This window comes from Hippocampus guttulatus, chromosome 14 (assembly GCF_054856545.1).
Source record: "Hippocampus guttulatus isolate MCC_2025c chromosome 14, RoL_Hgut_1.0, whole genome shotgun sequence".
Lineage (NCBI taxonomy): Eukaryota > Metazoa > Chordata > Actinopteri > Syngnathiformes > Syngnathidae > Hippocampus > Hippocampus guttulatus.
The window spans coordinates 4128531-4147154 of NC_141274.1; the positions used below are offsets into that span (position 1 = coordinate 4128531).

Consider the following 18624-nt stretch of genomic DNA (forward strand, 5'->3'; position numbering starts at 1 on the left):
GGTCGTTTTTTTCGGCCAAAAATGCCTTACTATACATGGTTGTTTTTTTCGGCCAAAAACGCCTTACTATACATGGTCGTTTTTTTCGGCTAAAAACGCCTTACTATACATGGTCGTTTTTTTCAGCTAAAAACGCCTTACTATGCATGGTCGTTTTTTTTTCGGGTTAAAACGCCTTGCTATACATGGTCGTTTTTTTCGGCTAAAAACAGCTTACTATACATGGTCATTTTTCTCGGCTAAAAGCATCCCTCACGAATGACTGCCCCATTTTAATGGCTTTGAACCCTTAGCAGCTACTTGAAACGGCTAACAACGATATGACAGCATCCTACCAGGGGTTATTCAAAGCCCGCACAATGGTGAGCCCTTTCAATTAGGTCAACATCACATCGCTTAAGTAATCAGTCATTCAAGCGCTTGTCGGATTTAAACTAATATGAACAGCTCGTCGCGGCGCCAACGAGGCTCCAAGTGGACATTTCACAGTGGTTGATTTGGGGGAAACCAAATGAGGATTCCCACATTAGGGAACATGGGGGTGGGGGTGGGGGTGGGGGTTATGTGGGGGGCAGGGGGAGATCTAGATGAGCTTCAAAGTGGAGGAAAGGCCTCGTTGTCTCCTTGGTGGCTGCAAAACCCCTAAGATGTCACCTTGTTAAGCAGCGGGCGGGTTGCTGTCACCCACATTTTATAAAGGGGGCAGACAATGGCCAACGGACACTAAAAAGAGAAGTCAACTAACACAGAGGTGCATCGAGCAACATTTTAACAGCTTTTATCACACTTTGCATCAGTTGAATCAATCAATTGACATTGTGCTGCTGGCCAACTTTGCTGCGTATTAAGAATCGGTTGCGCAATACCGATTTTACCGTGCCTTGTCGTTTATAAGATAAGAAAGCCTTTATTAGTCTCGCAATGGAGAAATTAGCTAAGCTCTTTCAGAAAAAAAAAATTGCACCTAATATTACTGTATATTATTATGAAAACATGATACACACGTAGCGGCCCGGTAGGTCCAGTGGTTAGCGCAGGGGTGGGCAACCTTTTTGGCTCGGGGGCCGCATTGACTTTTAATATTTGATAGAAGGGCCAGGTCAGCACCAGCTATGGTACATTAAAAAAAAACTGCATTTGTTGACAGTCCATATCAAACATCAACAGAACAAAAGCATGAAAGTACGGTATTAATACACTTTTTTTAAATGACAAAAGTGTTGTTGATGACCTATTTTAGCCTGTGCATCGCTGCAAATGGGCTGTGATCAGACCAGTAGAAGTAGAGCGATACAGAGGTACTCAGTGGTCGAAAAGATTGCCCCGCCCCCCGTGTTCTACAACTTCAAGTCAATGCGCCACCTGGCGGTGAAATGCCTGTCATTACAAGCCCAATTGAAATGAATGCAATCATTCACATCGAACCTTAATTGTGGACCAACCTTCGGCGGGCCGGATTAAAAAGACCAACGGGCCGGATTCGGCTCGCGGGCCGTAGTTTTCCCACCACTGGGTTAGCGCATCGACCTCACAGTGCAGAGGTACCGGGTTCAATTCCAGCTCCGGCCTCCCTGTGTGTAGTCTACATGTTCTCTCCCGGCCTGCGTGGGTTTTTTCTGCGTACTCCGGTTTCCTCCCACATTCCAAAAACATGCATGGCAAGCTGACTGAACACTCCAAATTGTCCCTAAGCGTGAGTGTGGATGGTTGTTCGTCTCTGTGAGCCCTGCGATTGGCTGGCAACCGGTTCATGGTGTGCCCCGCCCAAAGACGGCTGGGACAGGCTCCAGCACCCCCCACGACCCTTGTGAGGATGACGCGGATCGGAAAATGAATGAATGATACACACGTACTGAGAATAAAACTGTGATTTTTGTGGGCGTGTATTATATTAGGTGGTATCCTATATTAGGGACATTACGGTAATTCTCTTTGCTTTACAGGAAAGTAAACGATTTGGGAACGCAGTCATTGCATTCGCAATCAGTCGCTCGCTCCCTGATCACTATATGGGAATTTTTATTTTGACATTTCAAGGAAGTATCGAGATTCCTTTTTTTTTTCCAGCGACATATATACATTTAAGATTTTAAACGGGATTGAGGGGAAAAAAAATACTGCTCGGTGGGCTGTAGACATCAGCAGTTCACTGTCTTTATTTCACATTATTTACAATCATTATTTACAATCAGAGTGCAAAACCAGAAAAAAAGAATGATAGGGCACACAGCAAAGATGGCCTCACGTTTTCTCCTCAGACATCATTCACTAAAGTGCGCTTGTGCATTCCAACGACTTTTTCACAGAGGCAGCAAGCAAGAGCCATGTGAAGTAACAGCAAATCACCAAAGACTTTTACGTCAGGAACCACCACACACTTGAAAATACAGTTAGGTCCAAAATAAGCCAGTCTGGGTCAAATATAGACCAAGACTTGGGTTAAATTGACCCAAACAACCCGGAAATTTGGATCAAATTGGCCTCAGCGGCTGTTGTAAAAGCGCTACATAAAGAAAGATGGATTGTACTACGTAAGTAGTGGATTGATCCTTTTTTTTTTTTTTTTTAAACAAATTGGATTATTGTTGACCTGACTGTTTTTAGCGTGCGTGACCACTTATTTTTTTTAACCTCCTGAAGCTCGCCTCCGGTGTCTCTACTTCAGTGCTTGACAAAATCAGACATAAAAAGCTGCCCTTTAGTTTTTAAATAAAGCCAGGAAAAAAAAATATAGAACACCAACATGAAAAAAAATGGCAGTCTCCACTCATCCCTTTAAAAAAATGTGTCCAAAAATTATGAGACACATTCAAAGTCTAAACAGCAAGAGGTAGACGCTAAATGTTTTGGAATGAAGAGCGCCTCCAAGCTCCCCTGCCCAGAAAACAACAGATGGTCAGTCACATGTTAAAAAGTCTTGATTTTTTTTTTTGTGCACGTGTGCATTCAGTCGACTATTTGTTTCTGTCTGAGAGCATGCAGCTGTGTCGATGATGTCAGAGGGGTCCTCAGGGGGAGGGGTCCTCTGGCAGCCCCCCTCCACCAGGGCCTCCTGCTCGACCAGATCCAAGTACGGCAGGTCATCAGCGGACGGCGCGTGGATGGCACCGTCGCAACACGAGCACACCTGGATGACGACGACAACATGTTGGATGAGTGAGTACCCAACAGACATATTGGCCACTTCATTAGGTACACGTTGCACAATGCTGGGAGATCAGATGCAAGTCTTATCCAAAATTGTCTCAGTAAAAGTAATTAATACAAGACGAAAAAGAGAGAAGAACTGCTTCTTCTCATGCATTCCAATACAGGAGAAAAGACAATTGGAGCATAGTTGCGCGCCCTAGTGGCGAAGTTGATCAATTACATGCTTGATGATTTCTTTTTTTAATTACCATTTCATCCAAATGTTTTTCCTATAAATTGTTAGTTATTAGTGAAATATATTCTTGAGTTTTGTATAACCATGTGAAGACGTTTTATATTTTTATCCAAGACTTTGATATACTTTGTGTGGGTATTTATTTAATATATACTTTCAATTTTGTTTTTATTTAATACTGTATATAGATTCAATTCATTAATAAGTCATGCTGCAGTATAATTAGACTAATTGTGTTACCACATACCAAAGTTCAACAGGCTTAATTTAATGTATTTTAATCCATCAGTGCTGCTCTTTACACTGGTTTAGACATTGTTTCTATAATGTTAATACCAGAGTCCATGTGTGAATATAGCTGCCGTGGCAATTCATAAATCACTAGTACATATCCATCCGAAATCTGACCGTGCAAATTCAAAAAGATTTTCTTGAGTTCCGCAGCGCACCTTGACCTCCAGGACTTTGGGCAGGCCGCCCTTCTTCATCCAGGGGTGCACCTGCATCAACTCCTTCTTCTGCTCGTCCGTGAAGCTCGGCTGACTCTTCTGCATCAGCTGCAGCTTCTCGCGGTCCTCCTTGAGAACCTTCTGGATGTCGCTGTCAACAAGAAAAAAAAAGGAAAAATCACATTTCATTCTGCCGAAAAACGTTTGAACGAGTGATGTTCCGATCTGATCACGTGATTTTCAGCTGAGCCAGTATCGGGTGGAAACCAAAAATATATTGGTTGAAAATTCTAACTTGGGTTTCAAATTTGGGTTTTAAGATAGGGTGAAGGGTTACAAGCTAGGAATAGTTTGTCAAAATAGGGTTATCATTTACTTCAGTTAAAACCTCTAATATTGGTTTCAAATGAAGCTTTTAGACAAGCTTATGGTTTCAAACGAAAGTTCACTTTTCAAATTAGGGTTTCCAGAAAGGGTTAGGGCTTCAAAGTAGAGTTTTCAAATTACAGTTTCAAGGCAGGTTTCGGGTTCCAAACTCCAGTTAAAATTTCCCAAGACCGTTTTAAGACGGGTTTAGGGTTTCAAAGTACAATAAAGTTCTCAAATTAGGGTTTCACGATAGAATCACAATTCCAAATGAGGTTTTAAGACAGGGTTTCAAATGAAGGATCCGTCCAGAGGTAGGGTCGCAAATTAAGGTTTCAAGCTGAAGGTAAGTGTTTTGGGTTTGAAGATAGAGATAGGTTGAAATTGGAAGTGTGCGCTCACCGTGAGGGCAGCTGATAGGTCATCATGACTTTGTCATCGGCCTTGGCCATGAGGAGCCAAACAGGATCGTGGAGGATGTAGTTGGCGAAGCGCTCGCTGGGCTCCATCTCGCTGCCGCTCGAGTGACCTTTGACATTTTGGCTCTTCTGCGATGAGTCCACGCTGCCAAAGTATTTGCTGCTGTTGCTACCTGAAGGCCCATCACAGGAGTACAGTCACAAGTTAATCAATACAATACAGTCAATCATTCGACGCCATGAAAAGATAAACATGCTTCGTTGTGAACAAAATGATCTTTTTGGTAGCAAATGACATGAAGTAGGATCATTTGGGCCAAACCCAAAACCCACCTTCCACACTTGCGGAGATCCCGCTGGCCGACGCTCTGCTGTTGGACGTCCCGCTGGCCGAGGTCCCGCATCCGTTGGAGCGAGATCGCACGGACCCCGAGGTGGCCGAGCCGCTGCCCGAACACGAGTCCTCCTGCATGATGATGTCCAGCATGTCGCTGGAGGATGAGTTGTTGTCGCTGTTGTTGCCGTCGCCGCGAGAGCTTGCCTAGGGGCCCAAGAGACAGACACACCCACACACACACACACACACACACAAACAAAAACACACGGATGGTCAGACGCTGAGTGACAATGTCGACATCTCGGTGCTGCATCCTAAAAATACAAGTCAATGGAAATACAGTATGTACATTGAGTGCTGCTTTTAATGTGTGTGTGTGTGTGTGTGTGTAAAAAGGTCCTGAGCATCCAGCAAATGTGAAATTAAATGAATGTGTGCCCACATTTGATTCATTTATTTTTGATAGATGGGACATTATTATTTGGAGATTAAGTATTTAAAAAAAACCAAAACATGTAACACCTGTTTTAGATCATCGGATCATCTGCAAGCGCTGCAGAAGCCGAATAATGATCGTGGTCACTTGAATCAGGTGTGTTGGAGGAGATCTTGAGAACCGGTCTTGACCCCCCCCCCCCCCTAAATTAATTTCTGCATTTTAATTTCCCAATCTTGGGGTGGGGGGGGGCTACCGAAACCAATGCAACAAAATACTTTATACTACTGGACCAAATGTAAATGCCCAGTGGGACAGATAAAATACAGTGGGGCACATACACACCATTCATTTGGAGTCCGGACGCAGAGGCGTGAACATCTCCGGCACCCCCCCCCCCCCCCACCCCCCCGAAAAAAAGCGAGATTTGCATCTTAACGCTTTTTTGAAATGTAGTTGCCCACCTCTATGGTTGCATTAGCTATTGGTGGATCTGCAAAATTCATGTGCAGTCCGGACGCAGAGGAGTGTAAACATTTCCCGCTTTAGAGTCTCGGTGTCTACAGAAGTCTCCAAAAAGGCACTACATTTGTTGCTTGTCACTTTTTTTGAACGGGTGGATTGGAGTGGTGGCTTTGCGCCGTTCATTTGCAGCCTGGATGCCGAGGGGGTTAACATCACCTGCTCTGAAAGAAGTCTCAGAGTCTCCAATGACACCATAAAAAGCCACTAAGTGTTTTACTCGTAGAACTGAAAATAAAATTAGCAAGTAGTGCGTGACAAAGAAAAACACATTCATGCCATCGTTCATAAGAACAGCACGGAACAATACAGTAACTCCCTGACATATAATCTACAGAGATGGGCATTCCGTCCCTGGGACGGAACGGTCCGTCCATCTGTCCCGGACGGACGCCCATTCTGGGGTTGGAGGACGAGGAGTTTTTTTTTTCTCAAAAGGACGGAAGTGTGTTTTCATCCGGCCCTTTATTCGTCCCTAACCGGGTTAAGTATGTGGTGTCAGGAGGCAAAATTAGGCCAGAATGTAGCCAACCACTAGATTTTCATTTCAGGCTATGAACAGGACAACACGAGTTTGCACGACTCACTTAATGGCTTTTACAGAACCTTCCTTTTTCATCTCAACAGTGTTTTTAGAGCAACACTGCCACCTAGTGTACGGTCAGAGAACATAAAGTATCGACAGACACCCATTTCACAAAGGATCAATCCAGCCGCTTAAGAAAGCTGGCTGTGCTGTATGTCTCTCGGTGCCTGACAACCAAGATCCCGCCATCCCCAACCCCCCCCACGGCAGCGTTTTAAAATGACGAGGGCGATGACGGGAGGGTAGCCAGGTCGCAGACGGAGGACGGACCGGCAAAATAGGGTAAAGTGCCCGTCTCTGATAATCTACAAGCACAAAAGTGCATTTCTTACCGTTCTGACATTTCTAAATGAACACTGTCAGACCATTTTAGCAACAAGACAAGTGCCAGAGATGATAAGCTTCTTCATGGCAGTTTACCGTCCCATGAAATGTCTTCAACTATTAACTCCTTCAGTAGCAGCCAATTCTAGACCAAGTCTGAAAAGACGTTTAAAAACGTCTTTGGGAGCGAATGAGTTAAGGGGTTGTGGGGCATAAATCAAGAGTTTACATAATCACAGCAGAAGTCAACAACGTTTGGGTGAGATGGGCAAAAGCGATCTAGTTGAGAGCTTTCACGGACATATGGAATTTGAGCGGGAATGGGATTGGACAAGGATGGAAGCTTTTCGGACGGTCAGCCTACCTCACTGCTGCAAGCCCTCAGCCTAGAAGAGAACATGCCTTTATCCCAAGACAAACGCTCACAGACATGGATCGTGCCCTCGCAATACAACGGTCCAGGTGGACCAAGGAGACTGAGAGATGGCTAAAGGGTGTAAGGCATAATACATCGTGTGTTAACACCCACATGGAGCTCGGGACCAAATTTGGCTTTTACACAGCACAGAAATTTGACAGTCACTTCAGTGAGAGGTGGAAAGTTTCTCACGGGCTCAGCAGGCCCAACATTGGTGACTTGCAGGCAGGTACGTACACACCAAGGATGGCTACATACAGTGTTCCCCGCTATATCGCAGAAATATGCGCTTTGAAGCGACTTTTTTCTTTAGGGGTCTTTACAGTTTACAATGTGGTTAAAAAGTGAGTTTCAAGAAGTTGAAATATTTTGAAAGCATATGAGAGGGACGGAAATCCCCCCCCCCCCCCCAATATGCTCAATATAGCAGATTTTCCCCTAATGTGGGTGGGTCTGAAAAATAGCCCCCGCGATGTAGTGGGGATAACTGCATTGAGGGAGTTGCGGAGGGGAAAGTTCTGCTGTTTCCTTACATACCTGATTCAGTTCTTTGGCCTGGGGGGCCCCTGCCGCCCCTTTCTCCCGTTCGGCCACATTGCCGCCTTGTCCCGCGGAGGGCAACGATGTGCCGTCCTGCCGGTCCCCGGAGAGCTCCAACTCCAAGAGGTTCAGAGGAGAACTGCAGCGGGACTGGAACAGCGGCGGCGAAGCGGACTGTGGCGTGGAGGCACGAGACTGGCCCCCCGCCACCGGGACCTTGGGAACTTCTGAAGTGGCTGGGGGGAAGTAGAACGACGGCGCCACGTAGCCCATTTGAGGGGTAAAGGGGCTCTGAGGGTTGAACGGGGCAGGAGTCATTATGGTCGCTTGTCCCGGAAAGGCGGGTTGGGCGTAAGGTTGGGCTTGGATGGGGAAAGCATAAGTCCCTGGCTGGTACGCTGGCTGCGGAGGTCCGGGACCCAAGGTTGGGTAAAGGTAGTTCGGCAGCACAAGAGCCATGATGGGAGCCACCATCGGTGCCGTGTAGGGCGAATGAGGGACCCCTGGTGGGCAGGGAGGAGCCCCTTGTTTGTCACCGAAACTTTGCAGAGGGGTGTTCACGTGGGGCGCAACAGAAGCGTCTCTGGGGAAAACTTGGAGGGGGAAGCCCGGGTAGGCTACGGGCAACATGGACTGCGATGTGTCGGAAACGGACCAGGATGTGGGGTTGAGGGCTTGGTTTAGCGGGGGGCCTCGCGGCTGCTGGTGCCTCGGATAAGATGCGGTGCTGTCTGAGGACTCCGTCTGCTTGGCTCGCTTGGATTTGGTCTTTCTGTTGCGCGCGCTGCGCCGCGCCGCGTTGTGCTCAGACCCGAGGCCGCTTTGCTTCCTGTGCTGGGCAGCTTGTGCACCTGAGAGGAAGGAAATCAACAGCCCGTCAGTTTTTTTTCTGGAACTATAAATGCTCATACATCAGCTCATTGAGTGATGCTTGATTTTTTTTTTCATTTTTGTTACCATCAGTGTTTTTCTCTCTCTGCCGCTCCAGGTACTGCGAACAGTTGGCTTTGAGGGCGGTGAGCCTGCGCAATTCCTTGAAGCGAATCAGGAAGCTCTGCTCTTCCTTCTGCGTGTGAGCCGCCAAAACCTGTTTGGTCAAACCCAGTTTCCTGTACGACTCCCTTTCTTGGCCCCGAGGCGAAACACCCCAAGATGGAGGCGCCTGTGCCGGGTTGTGGCTGCATTCTGCCACTTCACCCGCCCCTGACACATCCTCTGTGATCTCTATGGATGACAGAGGACCAATAACGCTTAGGGAATCCAGATAAGATCCAAAGAAATTCGCTGATTGAGTTAGCGCGCACAATTAATAGCAGACTGGAAGACAGTGGAAAGAATGTTGGACACAAAACTCAACCACAACTTAACTTGTACGCATGCACACACTCAGAGAGACAAGAGAGAAATCTGGAGAAAGCACAAATGCATCACGTTGATCCTGTGATCAGAATATCTGCCGGACATCATATCGTACTCAATGTAAAAATAGATCTATTTTTTTTTCTTCTTTCATCTTTATGACCCTTACTCCTTGGTTTTGATCACATCATCAACATGCAAATGTGCAGTAAAGAGTAACATAAAATGCAGATGCATTTACAGTGCTGTGAAAAAAAGATCATCTCCTCGCTTTTCTCGTTTTTTTGCATATTTCTCTCGCAGGAGCCGTGTCGAAAATGCCCTCTTTACAAAGATGAGAATGCCCGTTGATTATTATTATTTTTATTATTATCTTTTGAAGAACCATTAAAGTGGCGCCTTAGGTTAAAGTGACCTGTGTTGCTCCGCTGATCTTGGTGGCAGTGAACTCAATTCGAAAATGAACAAAAACAGGCTTGAAACTGTTTATTGCTGCTCCCGCTTTAAGTATGCTGTCAAGCTAAACATAAAACAAAGCATTACAAAACTTTAAATTCGATGTTATATACATTACAGAGGGCTATTTTTAAGATTGGGAATTACATTACAAAGATTTTAGTTGCGTATCTTAGGGAAGCTGCATTTCACAGAGGAGAGGTGATTGGAGATTTTTTTTTTTTTTGGAGCTGCCAATAAATACGGTACGGTAATGAAAATATATATATATAATAACGGAAAATAATTATTACATAATGAATTATTCAAAACTAATTATATTGATGAAAAAAGATTGGATTCTAATTTAAAAATAATGACATGCTAATGTGATACCATTTTATAACATGTAATGTATTTAAGAATAATTAATAATAATGATGAACTAATCAATTATGAAAGGATAAAACGCAAGAAGAGAGGAAATATGCATCAAAAGAGAAAAAAACGACTGGAGGCTGATCCTTTTCGCTGCACTGTACCTGATTCTTGCTGAGGTTTCTTGTCCCCAACATGAACTATGGTGCTACTGTAGCTACACTGGCTGGTGATGGACACCACGCTTTCTGGCTTGTTAGGTAAAGGTAGGGGCAGCGAAGTGCCCACTACCGTTCTGGCCGCGTCACTGGACTTTTTATCGGGGGCATCCAAAGTGGAGAGACCGTGCTGATCCTTCAACAAGGCCGGTTCTGCCAAAGAGAACAGAGGACAAAAAAAAAAAGAAAAAAAAAAGAAAAAGAAAAAATGCTGATATGGGACTGCCATTTTGGAGAGTCTGAGAAAAGAAGAATCTAAAGCAGGGATGTCCAAACTTTTGCTCCTCAGGACAACGTACAGGTAAAAAGGAGGGAATGAAGGTGAGGGGGGCGTGCTTCCACATGTTAAAACCAATTCAGGATGCTTTAGAGTCAACGGAAAACATCAACTCCATCCATTTTGTGTAGCAAACATGAACATGTTTAAAGAAAAACTCAATCTTATTTTGGTGTATGAGGTGAAAAAGCAAAGATTTATTTTTCATTTTTTTGGTGTCATATTCCTTAGAAATGCATTTTGCCACTTGCTGCGACTGAAAATGACATCGCATGCGCTCAGGGTTCGGGTAACGACCAATCACGGCTCAGTTTGCGAGCTTCACATGACTACGATCGGTCATTACCTGAGCCCCGGGCACGCGTGATGTCATTTCCAGGCCCCCGGGCCTTAGTTTGGACACCCTTGCTTTTAAAGTAAGGCTGTGAAGGCCTTTAAAAATGACTTTTTAATACATTGGCATTGATTACTCTTAATTTTTATGGAGGTAACGTCGCGGGACATACCTTGAGAAGCCTGTTCTGTGGCGCCGACTTTGTGTTTGTCCTCGTCAGAGGACGTGGTGTTACAGGAGGATTGACATTTCCTCTTCAGAGCAAAGGGAACATTGCAATTCTCCAAGTACCTGCAGTTGGATTGAATAATAATTAGAAAAGAACCGATATACCATCGGCACCAGAATCGATATATATCAATAGTTGTCATCTGCTGTTCGTACCTGATAACACCGTCGAGACAGCTGATCTGCTGGTAGGAGTAGACCGTCTGGTCATTGAGTGGCATCTCTTCGTGGGAAGAGGATCGGTTCTCCTCCATCGGGGGGGCGCTCTCCTTCCAGCTGAGGAGGGCCGACAAGTCCTTGGGCCTCACCGCTGCCGGGTTCTTCTGAGCAGACTCGACTAAAGTGAGGGAGTTAAGGTGTGAACGCAAGGCATGATCGGTCTTAGTGCCCAAATAGAAGAGGTCGGGGTTCTCGACTTACTGCTATTGATTTTCTTGCACTGTTCCTGGTGCTTCTGGAGATGGATTCCTTTACAGATTTCCTGGAAGGTTCGCTACCAAACGAAGGAAAAAAGAAAAGTTAGTCGCTTTGGTTCACATTATTTTAAGTGTTCCGAGAGAGAGTGGCATAAAATATCTCAATGGACATAAACTCACCGGCCGGGCTTTGCTGCTCACTTCTTCCTCCTCATCGTCCTCTTGGTGGAACTTGGTGCCATTGTTGAGGCTCTCGCTAGAGGAAGTCATGCCCAGGAGGTGGTCGGTGCTGTTCAGACTCCTGTAGCCACTGGACCCACTGTTATGAACCGGCTGAAGGACAGACAGAGCCGCCATAAAACAGAGGACCTCATGTTATGTACAGTAGCTATTTAATTTATTTAGCTTTCCTACAGGACCGGCAAATAATTTACAAGTAGAGTGGAGCTATCATTGAGACTTGTGGAACACCATTAGTTTCACCACAATCCCAGGCGATTTGGACATTCAGGTAGTGCTCATTGTAAAAATCTGAGGACTGAGTAGTCAGCCTTGTGGAACCTCGTTATCGTTTCTCACCTGCAGAAGGAGCCTGTGGATCTGCTCAGTGATCTCCTGGATGTCCGAGTCCATGGTCTTTGACTCGGCTCCAGCAGAGAGCGGGGCCATGAATACATCCTCATTTACAGGGCCCCTGCGGGGGTCCAACAAAACAAAACAAAAAAGGTTTTATGAAACAGATTACCACCTACAAATTGGTGACGTATTTTATCAGTGATGGAAAGTAACAAAATACAAATACTTTGTTTATATCATTGGCAAAGAACGTTCGTAAGGTTATTTGTTTTCCTTATTCTCAGTATGAGCACTAGATGAGGAAATAAAACACACACAAGGATCGTACTTCTACCTTGACATAATTGCAATCTTCAAAAGGCAAAAACTCACATTCGTACTTTGTGTCTCCCGATCACAAAGGAGACCTTGCGACTCCAGGGGTTGACATAACTGGACCAGCTGGTATCCAGCATGACGTATTCACCGTTGCGTGCGCAGAATCGGATCGACGAGTGATCGAACGGCTGCCCGGCATACTGGAGGACTGGTCATGGAGAGGGCAACATATCACATGACTTTTGGGCGGATTTTACAAGATTATTTTAGTTGATAGATTAAATTAGATTTATTCATAGGTACACTCATACAAATACAGAAACAAACAACCGAGTACAAACAAATACAAAGCGCAGGATGGAGGAGGAGTTAAAAACGATATTTTAATCTAATCTAAAGATGGAAAAACCTGAAGATTAAGATGTTGCTTGCCGGTATTTGGCAAGTAAGATATAGTTTAATTATGCTTCAGTAATATTGGTGCAATTAGTCCAAATTGTAAGAAAATAATTTTTGACAGTGACAAATCATGACATCCACTATGCAAAGTGTGTGAAAGTGTTGCATTAGGTTTTTGGCGAATGTCAAGTACTCACTCTTTCTGTGAATGGCCAGCATGATGGGTCTGTCGTTAGGATGCAAGTGGAGGAGGACCGATGTGCCAATCAGATCCTGGGGCAGGTAACCCAGGAGAGGAACGGCTCTGAAATACACACGCACAGCACATGATGTACACTTAAAACATAATCACAAGCTTCCACGAGACGGGCATCAATGTCTATGAAAGTAAATAGTTGTTTGTCTCCATGTGGCAGGGTTTACCAAAGTCACCTGCCACCCAATGAAAAGAAAGACTATCCAAAATGGATGGATGCGTAAAACAAAATTGGTTCAAATCAACCTCTGATCAAAGCCAGACAGAAAATTCCCACCGTTTCCTGTTGAGCGAAATAGAATCGGAAGATATCATGAATGTCCGACTTACCGTTCATCCACATCCTGGAACACGCAACTTGGAGAATGCGTGGTGGTGAAGACGCGCTTATCTGTCGGAATCCGGGGTGCTATGGAAAACATGGTGACAGTTACTGCGCAGTGAAACACAGACTTGGATGAGCAACGCTCACCTCTATTAATAATGAATGTTTTTTAGAATTGTTCCATGAATTCATATTCATTCATTCCAAAGAATTTGTCATGTTTCTCTCAGCTGCACTGCTCCCACTATGCGCGCTGGGATGTTCGATTTTTGCCCAGTCAGATTCCAGTGCTGCCATTTCAATGTAATCTGCCCTTCAGTGGACCACAAGTAAAAAAAAATGTGTGCACTTCTGTCAAGGTCCTTACCATCATAACCCGAGTGAACCCTCTCGGCCAGGAGGAGGCAGCAGAACTGGTCCTCGGCGTGTGCTGCCACTTGGACCTTCATCAGGTACGGAGTCATTCGAAAGGGATAGTACTGCAGGTCGCCTTTGCACTCCTTACGTCCACTGGACCAACACGAAAAGAAAAAAAAAAAGGTGGGGGGGGAACCAATATGAGCAAAGATCGGGCCAAAAATCAGCTTTTTGTTGATTGTCATCACTGGTTGTAAACAGGATTAAAAAAAATAATAATAAAAAATCTGCGCTGATCGGTACGTGTGCAGCCCAAACAAAAGGATGGCCTTGGCACAGAAAGTTTGGTTGTATGTTATAAGGCTGCAACAAGTTATTATTTTTAGAATGAATCAATCTTGAGTGTTTTGTAGATGAATAGATATTTTTCAAATGTAATTTCCGTTATTTCATTATTTTTTATTCAGTTCTTGGTTTGGTCCGTAACGTTAGAAAATAGGCAAAAAAAAAAAAAAATTACAATATTGTATTACAGTCTGCATTCATGGAGGATGACAGAAATCTGAGATCATTTACTTCTGAGAAAATGAAATTCTGAGGATTTGGATAATTTTAAGTTTAAAAAAAGCTATCTAAACGATTAGATCATAATTATCAAAAATAATTGATTAGTCAATCAGCTGTCAATTAATTGTTGCACCTCTAATTTGGGATATGTATCACTGTAGCATAGCCTGTGAAAAAGACGCATCGCCATTTTTGTAATTTAAAAAAAAAAAAGTTTTACGTTAATGTGCAGGCGTAAACATTTCAAATAACGCGTGTTTTTTCACAGGACAGCAACAATGGGCAAAGTATCCGATTAGCGGTGACGCGCGTATGATGTCACAAAGTCAAAGAAAACAAAAAAACATGAATAAAAATCACGAGCGGCAGATGGTCCGCTAGCGAGGCCGAGGCGGCGCCCACCCACCTGATACGGCAGAAGAAGGACTTCTCCGGCATGCAGTCAGGCGGCAATGACTCTGCAATGGGAAATGTTTTCATTCAGCAGTAAAACAATAGCGCACAACTGTTTTTGCTCCCCCCGGGGCATGCGCTTGGGTTTTCCGGAATTCCATGAATGCATAGCTCTTTTCTTAGATCGCGGTGAATTAAATGAGAGTTTGGCTGTTGGTCGTCAGAAAAAACAAGCAGCAATAGAGCGGGTGTTCCTTTAGTCACTTAAATGTAGGGCACCAAGATATTGATTGACTTTTGATTTCTTTAAGCGCAATGGTGACCTAATTTGCTGCTGGAGGCTGTAAATTTCCCCAGTGTGGGACTAATAAAGGATATCTTATCTTATCTTATCTTAATTTGCGCTTTTAAAATAGAGGAACGGGGCCAGGCCATTTTAGATTAAGCAAACTAGGGAACACGTGTGCATCAAACATGTCACAGTATATTTTCAAAATGAAATAATAATTGATGCTCATTTTAAAATTGTATTGTCAATTTTTTGAAATGAATGAATCAGTTAACTATTTAATCAAAGAAACATGGTACCTGTAAAGTACATGTAAATTCAATTTTATTGATAAAATATATATTTTTAAATAAAATATCTACATTTTATTCATACAAAATTCATACTCAAGTTGCAGTTTTTATAGTGAAATGTAACCGTCTTCATATATACAATTAAATTGAATAATAAATTAATACAACCATGCCACATGGACATTTGTATGGATAAATATGTTTTTATGTACAAAGTTTTTTTTTTTTTTACAATTAATCAATTGACAAATGAATTAATGATAAAGAAAAATGTGAATCAGTTTGTAGGGATAAGAAACCGTGATGAGAGACGCATCCATGCATCACATTCAAACAGTGTGTGTTTGTGTATGAAGTGCTGCCTCCACGAGTGAAAACGATACGATTGTCATTGCCACAATAAAAGCTCTAATCCACCCGTCCCACACGACAATCGTGTCATCAAAAACGTCGCTCCTACCAGCCCCGGTGCACATGCTCCAAGAGGGCAGGCGGTATGGCGTGGTGAAGCTGTAGAATATGCTGACATCCTGCGGGATCAGGAACTCCACAAACTTGCTGTTGTTGAACACGTCCCTCTTGCAGTTCAGGATGGAGGCAGCCTGGTCGGAGATGTACACGATCTTTCCCGTGATGAGTGACACGGCCACTGCGAAAATGTCCTGCAAATAGGGCACCACAACGACACAAATTCATTCACGTGGATTTTTACCGCTCCATATTTGATCTTAGCTCAGCAGTTAGCACAGCTTCTCCGTTTTCTCCTCCTTTTCTTTTGTTTTCTTGCCCAGTGTGCCACATGATTAGTAAGCCATTCCCTGTCCTCCTTTGGTGATCACGATACTTGTCAGAGTTGTGCCATGTTCGCCGCCATAGATGGGAGGATTAGTGACTTTTAAGGAACAGTTCTGAGATACGTTTAGATGTGCTAGCTTGCTTGAGTATGGATTATGACGCCACAAACCTGCCATGCCTATCTGTGACCAGTGAAGCTCATTTTTGAATGTGAAATAAATAATTCTTTAAAAAAAAAAAAAAATTAACGGGTGCATCCTCTTGTCAAAACCTGACGAATATTTTTAAGTAGTGGTGTTTTGACTCTGGGATGGACAGTTACAAAATGTCATCTTTCTTATTTGGACGATAAATCAGCGACTTACATTGTTTTTGAGGGTGTATTCCGACATAATGCTGTCGATCTCGTCAATGGTGTACGAAGATACATCCAGGCCGGAAGGTTGACTGTCATTGGTCATCAGCAACTGGTAATACTCCTCATTGGCTGCAACCAAAATTAAACATTGACAGAAAGGCTTTATATATTTAAAAAAAAAAAAATTGGACTTCCAAACCAACCTTTCCTTATTGCCTGTTGTAAATGTTGTTCCAAATATTTGTTAGAGAACAGCAGGTTTTGCAAAAAGTACTGAAATTCGGGATGTAACAAAAAAAACCCTATTTGAATAGGAAAATTGGTTTTGACTTCAAAGATATTGGGGAAATATGGCTTTGAAGGACATGCCACACTGAATCCAATCAAACCGAATCATTTCACTTTAGAAAAAAAACGTCCTTGAATTGTATCACACCCCATGTACCAAGATATACATATATATATACATATCTATATCTCGAATCTTCTTTTCTTGGAGAGATGGACGCCACTAAATCAAACATGAAACAGTTGGACATGTGCATCCAAAGTTTGGGATGTCTAAATAAGTCCACCAGTAAAAGTTATGGTGCATTTTTGAATCATCGAGAAAGTTCAGTTGAAAAGATGAAATATGAAAAACGATTCAGTGGCCTTTACCTTCCACTTGCTTGACGCAGCGCAGAGCGTACTTGAGCGTGTTCAACGTGGAAGAATTGCCGCCTTGCCTCTTCTCGGCAGGCAGGTACAGTTTCAGCTCTTTCAGGGTCTTCAGCACTTCCTTTTGAGTCTTGGCTTTAGCCGATTCCTGACTACTGCAAGAGGCACAAGGTACATTCCCGGCCGGTCAGATATGCAAAAACAAAAACAAAAAAGAGGGCCATTTTGGGAAGCTGGTTTACGGTGCTCGGGTTTGCGTACCTGCAACCACTGGTGGAAGGGTTGTCCTGCTCGGAGCTCAGCAAACTGAAGGCATTTGAACTACTGGGGGGAGATGGACTGTGGGAGTTTGAGCTGAAAGGCGGACAGAGAAGGAAAGATAACTTTTATTACCGAGTGATGCTATAAACACGATCATACTAGAATACAATCCAATACAGCTTTATTTATATAGCGCTTCCACAACAGCTACAGCTCTAACTATAAATGTGTTGTTCCACGGTCTGGCTTGCCAAGGAATAAGAAAAAAAAAGAAAATCCATCATTTTTAACAAGTCGCAGATCACTTCAGCAAGGATTTCTGTTTGAGGGAATAAGGCGGGCCTAAGTAAACGGTCGTGACTCTCAAATCATCTCAGTAGAGCTCTCAGAGTAAGTAAGTGTTCCATGTTCCCCCTCCAATGATCATGCTTTCACGCACATTCAACTGCATGCATGTTTTCGTCTAAATCAGATTTGTCCAATTTTTACTGATCAGAGATAGAAAAATGGCCCAAAAAGTATACAGAGCGCCAATAAAAATATTATGAAACTTTTTTTTTTTTTTTTTTTTAATGAACCGGTTTAATAGGATTTTGTACTGACGTATTTGCGCTTTGGGTATATGCCTTTTACATTTCTGTGTTTGACTGTTTGTCCTGTTCAATAAATGTCTGAAAGTGCATCAGTGACCGTGGCTCTCCTTGCCCACATGCGAGGGCATTATTGTGCCTTGGTTGCGCCGGTGTTTTTATTTTATTTTTTTCATATGGCTTGAACGGCACCATACCTGAAGCCAGCTCGCACTGCCAAATTTGTTGCACAACACAGATCAAAAATAAATAATAAATTAAATACAAATAAAAGAATGAACAATAGCTTTCATTCATTCATCTTCCGAACCGCTTGATCCTCACTAGGGTCGCGGGGGGTGCTGGAGCCTATCCCAGCTGTCTCCGGGCAGTAGGCGGGGGACACCCGGAATCGGTTGCCATCCAATCGCAGTGAACAATAGCTTGTCATCTTAAATCATTAATTCTTTGCCTCTCTTTGAATTTTGCCTTGTGTATGAAAGGCGCCGTACAAAGAAACTTGCCTCCAATGAGGATGACACCTCCTCTCACATTAAGCAGCAGATGTTTCTTTCTGTATTCACCCAACAACAAGGACGATAATTTCTTTGACATTTTGGTATTTTTCATAATAGCCGCCAATCAGCCAGGTGAGGAAAAGCCTCCAGAGGAGCCCTGAAGGAGGCCTTACGTAACAATGAGCAAAAATGGACGCGGTGGGATCTTGCAGTTTGCGGTGTGGTTAAGATTGACCTGGAAAAAACACCCGCCGCTGTTGACG

The 18624-nt window shown here is 43.7% G+C and overlaps 1 protein-coding gene across 3 annotated transcripts in view; it reads right to left on the reverse strand.

The window, feature by feature from the left end:
- Positions 1-2127: 2127 nt before the first annotated feature.
- per2 (period circadian clock 2) overlaps positions 2128-18624 on the reverse strand; it is a 28073-nt gene continuing 11576 nt past the window's right edge. Inside the window, exons 3-24 of one of the 3 annotated variants that reach the window (XM_086128506.1) lie at positions 17275-17367; positions 17014-17168; positions 16361-16482; positions 15661-15862; positions 14632-14683; positions 13669-13811; positions 13307-13385; positions 12918-13024; positions 12376-12529; positions 12007-12121; positions 11608-11760; positions 11432-11504; positions 11168-11348; positions 10956-11074; positions 10119-10325; positions 8740-9006; positions 7780-8633; positions 7189-7311; positions 4953-5160; positions 4603-4792; positions 3835-3985; positions 2128-3127 (exon numbers count right to left, since the gene is read on the reverse strand). In XM_086128506.1, coding sequence (XP_085984632.1) covers positions 2897-3127; positions 3835-3985; positions 4603-4792; positions 4953-5160; positions 7189-7311; positions 7780-8633; positions 8740-9006; positions 10119-10325; positions 10956-11074; positions 11168-11348; positions 11432-11504; positions 11608-11760; positions 12007-12121; positions 12376-12529; positions 12918-13024; positions 13307-13385; positions 13669-13811; positions 14632-14683; positions 15661-15862; positions 16361-16482; positions 17014-17168; positions 17275-17367 — 3979 coding nt within the window. In that variant the 3' untranslated portion in view covers positions 2128-2896. The remainder of the gene's footprint in view (positions 3128-3834; positions 3986-4602; positions 4793-4952; positions 5161-7188; positions 7312-7779; positions 8634-8739; positions 9007-10118; positions 10326-10955; positions 11075-11167; positions 11349-11431; positions 11505-11607; positions 11761-12006; positions 12122-12375; positions 12530-12917; positions 13025-13306; positions 13386-13668; positions 13812-14631; positions 14684-15660; positions 15863-16360; positions 16483-17013; positions 17169-17274; positions 17368-18624) is intronic. The other 2 variants (XM_086128508.1, XM_086128507.1) reach the window with 2 other exon arrangements.